Raw genomic sequence first — 4,950 nt, forward strand, 5'->3', positions numbered from 1 at the left:
GTTATGAAATGCATGTGTGTTTGTAGGGTGTGTGTGTGCGTGTGTGTGTAAATAGAGTCTCAGCCTAGGCTTTGAGGACACTTTGTGGGAGTCTTGAGAAAAGCCAGCTGAGAGCTGTGACATGTTTGATGGCTGAGAGCATGTCTCCCTCTTGACAAAATCAGAGCTCAGGGTCACAGCCCGAATGGGGCATCCAAGACAGCACTAGAATGTTCCCAGCCTCCCAGGCCCCTTCCTCTCCAGGAGGCTGCCCTCATTTTACCACCAAGGCGTCTCTGACAGATGGTGGCTATGCTCCAGGTGGTGGGGCCCCTGGGAGCAGGCCCTGGACCATAGCACCCACTGTGGACTACAGGTCTAGCCCCAGGAGGGTGACACCCAGGGGCCCAGAAACAGCTGCTGGAGCAGGGAGGGTGAGGTGGGTAGGCTCAGTGGGGGTCTGCAGGGTCCGGGAGGAGTGGCAGATTCCAGGGTGAACATTCTCCTCTTCTGGCCAGACTGGGGCCCATCTCCTGCCACGACCTCCCTTGGGCAGCCCTTGGGAGGGGCCGGCGCTGGGTAGGAGGGCCACTGGGTCCTGTCCTTCCTCATGTCCTTGAGTTCCTTGTGTGTTTCTAGGACCACGTGCATGTGTGTGCATGCATGTCCGTGCCTGTGATCATGGGGAGTCTCAGCCTGGAAGCCTCTGGGGCAGAGGACTCCTTGGAGAGTTGCCTGGAGGACTGGGGTGCTGGCTTAGGGCCAAGGTGAAATGAAGGCCCCTTCTGCACCAGAACTTGTGGCTGCCCTGGGCATCTGACCCCCTGGGCACCTGACCCCTGGGAGCAGAGCTGAGCGAGGGCAGGGATGTGAGGTGGACATGTGGGGTGAGCCCGGGGAGGCAGGCAGTGGACTCATTGGGATCCGGCCCATGGCCTCCTCCTCAAAGCAGCCTCCACCATCAGCCTTGGGGCAAGGCCCTGCTCAGGCTGGGGAGGTGGGTAGTGGGGTGCTCCAGAAGACAACCCCAGCTCCTGGTCACTGCCTTGACCTTCCTTCCACCTGACATGCCTTGCCCTCCTCAAGGCCTGCCAGATCTCTCCATCATTCAAGGCTTGGCCCTAATGCCCCCTCCTCCAAGGAGCTGGCCCTGACTTCACCCTGGTAGATGTGGTGCTCCCTTGCCCATGGGTCTCAGCTGCTGCCCCACCCTGGTCAGGTCCCCACATCCCCTGAGGGCAGAGATCTGCATGGTTTGTGTGGGGGTCCCAGGCCCAGTGGCTGTTCTCGCGATGGGATAGAGCTTAATATCACAGGAAGGCAGGAAGAGAGACAGACAAACAGGAACGGGGACATAGACGGGGTCAGAGATGCAGCTGGGGGCCCCTCTCTCTGCCCTGGAAGGCAGGTCTGTGCCCAGAAAGGAGACTCAGGAGTCCTGGTGCAGGGGGCACTTCTTCAAGGCGTTCGGGGCTGGGCTACACAGGGCCAGCTGGGGCAAGGCCATGGGGAAGGGCGGGGACTCTAGAGTTGGAGGCTCAGGAGCGGGAGGAGCGTGAGGGCCCCGCAGTGGAGGCTGTTCAGAGAGGGCGCCCCGTCTACATTGCACAGCTCAGTGTTGCAGCAGGACACGGGCCGGGTCTGGCCGATGCCATCCACATCTGAAGGCTCACACTTGCTGGCGCAGGACTTGGTCACCGTGGAGTCCCCCTGGAAGGGGTACACTGTGGGGTGCGGGAAGAGTCAGCCGTCAGGGCTGGTCACTGCCTCCAAGCCCTAGTCCCTGCCGGTACCACCTCATGGAGGCCTCACTCTGGGGTCACCCACCCGGGTCTCCGTCCCTCCTGGCCCAGTGCCCTCCTCTTCCTCCTTCCTCCCACCGACGTTGTCCGGGTGTCTACCACGTGCCAGGCACACACCTGGCATTCTGCACCCGGCCTGATGGGGCAGTTCCCACCCCCAGGTGACCATTGAAACCAAAGCCTGTAAGTGCGCCCACCTTCTCCACTCCCCCCAAAACGAGGCTGCAGATGTGTTCCCACTGAAGGACGTGAGGGAGAGGGGAAGAAAGGGGAGCGCAGAGAGAGGCCTAGCTCAGGCAGAAAGCCATTTCTGGAGATGGGTGAGGTGGTGGCTGTGCACTGGGGCCAAGCTGGCTGGTGGTGACTGGGCTGGAGATGGCTCTGACCGGGAACCCAGCCCTGCCCGCCTTCCGTGCCCACTGACCTATCTCCCGGGAGTAGAGTGTGACTGGGCTGGAGGTGGCTCTGACCGGGAACCCAGCCCTGCCCGCCTTCCGTGCCCACTGACCTATCTCCCGGGAGTAGAGTGTGACTGGGCTGGAGGTGGCTCTGACCGGCAACCCAGCCCTGCCCGCCTTCCGTGCCCACTGACCTATCTCCCGGGAGTAGAGTGTGACTGGGCTGGAGGTAGCTCTGACCGGGAACCCAGCCCTGCCCGCCTTCCGTGCCCACTGACCTATCTCCCGGGAGTAGAGTGTGACTGGGCTGGAGGTGGCTCTGACCGGGAACCCAGCCCTGCCCGCCTTCCGTGCCCACTGACCTATCTCCCGGGAGTAGAGTGTGGTCTTGCACATGGTTTCGTTGGTGGTGCAGGTGGCAATGGTGACACAGTCGGACACTCCTGTGGGCTCCGGACAGACGTAGCAGCGCAGGGCCGGCACTGGGGAGAAGGGACAAGGGCAGTCAGGCAGGCTCCACCCCTCCCAAGCCCAGAGACAGTCCTGGAAGCCCAGGTCTGAAGAGGACAGTGACACTGGCCAGGGTCGAGATGCCCACCAGCCAGAACTCAGGAGCAATACCAGGAGCCTGGGGCTGGGGACAGACCGGGCTCAGCCTCGGGGCCCTGCATCCCAGAGGCAGAGTCGGCTGCTGGGGGTGAGGATCCAGCCTGCAAGGCCTGGGCGGAGCCAAGCCAAGCCCCTTTGTAAGTGTTTGGGAGACTCAGGGGGACCGAGGCCCTGGCATCTTCATAGCAAGAGGCACCTCGGGCAGGAAGCCTTGGGTGGGGGCGTGGCTGGGGGCAGGTTACCCCTCAGTTTCCCCATCAGGGAAGTGCTGCTGTGGAGGTTAAGGGATCAGGCCAGGAGGCCCATGGAATGCAGGGTGTGCCAGGCTGCATCCGGGCTGTGTCTGGGTGCCCACTCCTCTCCCACAGGGACTTGCAGGCTGGCAGAGGTGGAGACTGGAGAGGCTCCAATTCCTTCCTGCTCCAGTGACCCCGGCCCCAACCGCAGCAGCCCAGGTGGGTCTGGCTGGCTCCAGCTGACCGGGGCAGCCAGCTGCACAGCTAGGCCCGACCCCTCTGTCCCCACTGTGGGGATGCAGCAGGACCTCTGCCTCTCTCTGGTGCACCTGTTTCTGGGAAATGGGCAGAGCCATCCGCCAGGGGCCTCTGGGCCAAGCTGCTTCTGGTTGAGTCCAGGACATTGCCCCTGATGGTTGTTTCAGGCCCCACATCAGGGAGTCACCCCACCCCATGTGTCTGGTTTCCCCACTCCTCTCCACCCCTACTGCCACCCCAGCCTCAGAGCCTCCCTGGGGTCCCCTTCCTTCCCCCACTCAAGGCCCTTCTGGGTGCCCACAGCCCCCCATAAAGTGTGACACCCAGGCTGGTGCTCAGGGATGTGGCTGGCTGGGCCCCCACCCACCTCGAAGGCCACCCTCTGCTCACCCTCATTAGGCACCCCCCTCACCGCCCGCCCCTTTCTCCCTCTCCACCCTCCCCTCCTTATGGCCGGGGTGGGCCACACCCCCAGCCCCACTGCTCTGGCTTCTCCTGCCTCTGAGGCCCCTTCCTGGGGCGCCCTCCCGGGAACAGTGTGAATGTCAGTGGGTGGCATCTCCCTCCGCCCCAGCTCCCCTGTGGGTTCCACACCTCACCCAGCTCTCCGCAGGCAGCCAGCACCAGCGCCAGGAGCGCCAGCCGTGTCCCCCGCATGGTCCCAGCCCACTCCTCTGTGCTCTCACCCTAGGCTTGCCTGGCAGGGACAGCAGACACCAAGTGAGGTGGTGACAGACCGGTCTGCTGAGCGGATTAGTGGGATCAAGTTTCCCCAGGGTGGAGGTGTGAAGACCCCGCCCCTTCAGGGGCTCCCCATCCTTCCAGGCTGCTCCTCCCACTCCCAGCCTGGCCCTCTAGGCCCACCCCACCCGCCTGGGACCCTCCCTGTCCCTTTCTCATTCCTCCAGTATCAGGCCGGTCCCCTCCCTGCCCTTTCCTGACCCCTCCAGCTCCCCGCTCCACCACCATGGCCTGGGGCTGCCCCCTCTTCCCTTTGTGGGGACCCTCCTTGACTCCTACACACCCTATGCCTGGGCTCTTCTCCCCACCCCCCTCATCCGGGATGCCTCGGCTCTTCTCTCCACTCCCCTCATCCAGGACAGCCCCCACTGGCTCACCCCAGGCAGCCCAGGGACCCCCCAGACTGCTTGGAAGGGGGCACGGGAGTGTGACGGGCCACTCTCTGCTGCTGGCTCCTCAGGGATCCCTCCTGCCTCAGGTCATCTGTGTTCCAAGGCAGATCCGTGTGCTGGATCTTCCAAGATTCTGGGCTGGAATCTTCCCAGGAGGACCTTGGTCCCACCTCCGAGCTCCTTCGAGTGGTCAGGCTGGGTGTTGGGGGCCTGGGACTGAACTGCCACCCGGACAGCCAGCTACAGGGTTTGCTCAGAGGCTTAAGGAGACAAATGCCAAAAACTACTGGGTCAGCAGAGAAGGTCCTGGATGGAGAGTGGGGTGGGGAGGAGCTGGGGTCTCTTGGGGGTGCTAATCCCATGCCCCCAGCCACCTGCCAGCTGGGTACCTTCATCTCTAACCTTCTGATAAAGCTGCCCTCAGGCAGGGCTTGTCATCTCCTTGCAGGTAAGGAAACTGAGGGAAAGTTCCTTACCCGGAGCTCAGACAGGGGACAGTGACTTTGGGTTGGGATGACTCAGACCATCTCCTGTT

At 63.1% G+C, this 4,950-nt stretch overlaps 1 protein-coding gene across 1 annotated transcript; it reads right to left on the minus strand.

Moving 5' to 3' along the window:
• Positions 1 to 1,380: 1,380 nt before the first annotated feature.
• On the minus strand, positions 1,381 to 4,019 carry LYPD2 (LY6/PLAUR domain containing 2). Its single transcript, XM_054498859.1, has 3 exons — positions 3,882 to 4,019; positions 2,542 to 2,661; positions 1,381 to 1,703 (listed from the first exon to the last, which is right to left on the minus strand). The coding sequence occupies exons 1-3, from the start codon at positions 3,937 to 3,939 to the stop codon at positions 1,504 to 1,506; spliced, it is 378 nt and encodes a 125-aa protein (XP_054354834.1). The 5' UTR covers positions 3,940 to 4,019; the 3' UTR covers positions 1,381 to 1,503.
• Between the last annotated feature and the right edge of the window lie 931 nt (positions 4,020 to 4,950).

The sequence above is a fragment of the Pongo pygmaeus genome, chromosome 7 (genome assembly GCF_028885625.2).
Source record: "Pongo pygmaeus isolate AG05252 chromosome 7, NHGRI_mPonPyg2-v2.0_pri, whole genome shotgun sequence".
In the NCBI taxonomy this organism is placed as follows: Eukaryota; Metazoa; Chordata; class Mammalia; order Primates; family Hominidae; genus Pongo; species Pongo pygmaeus.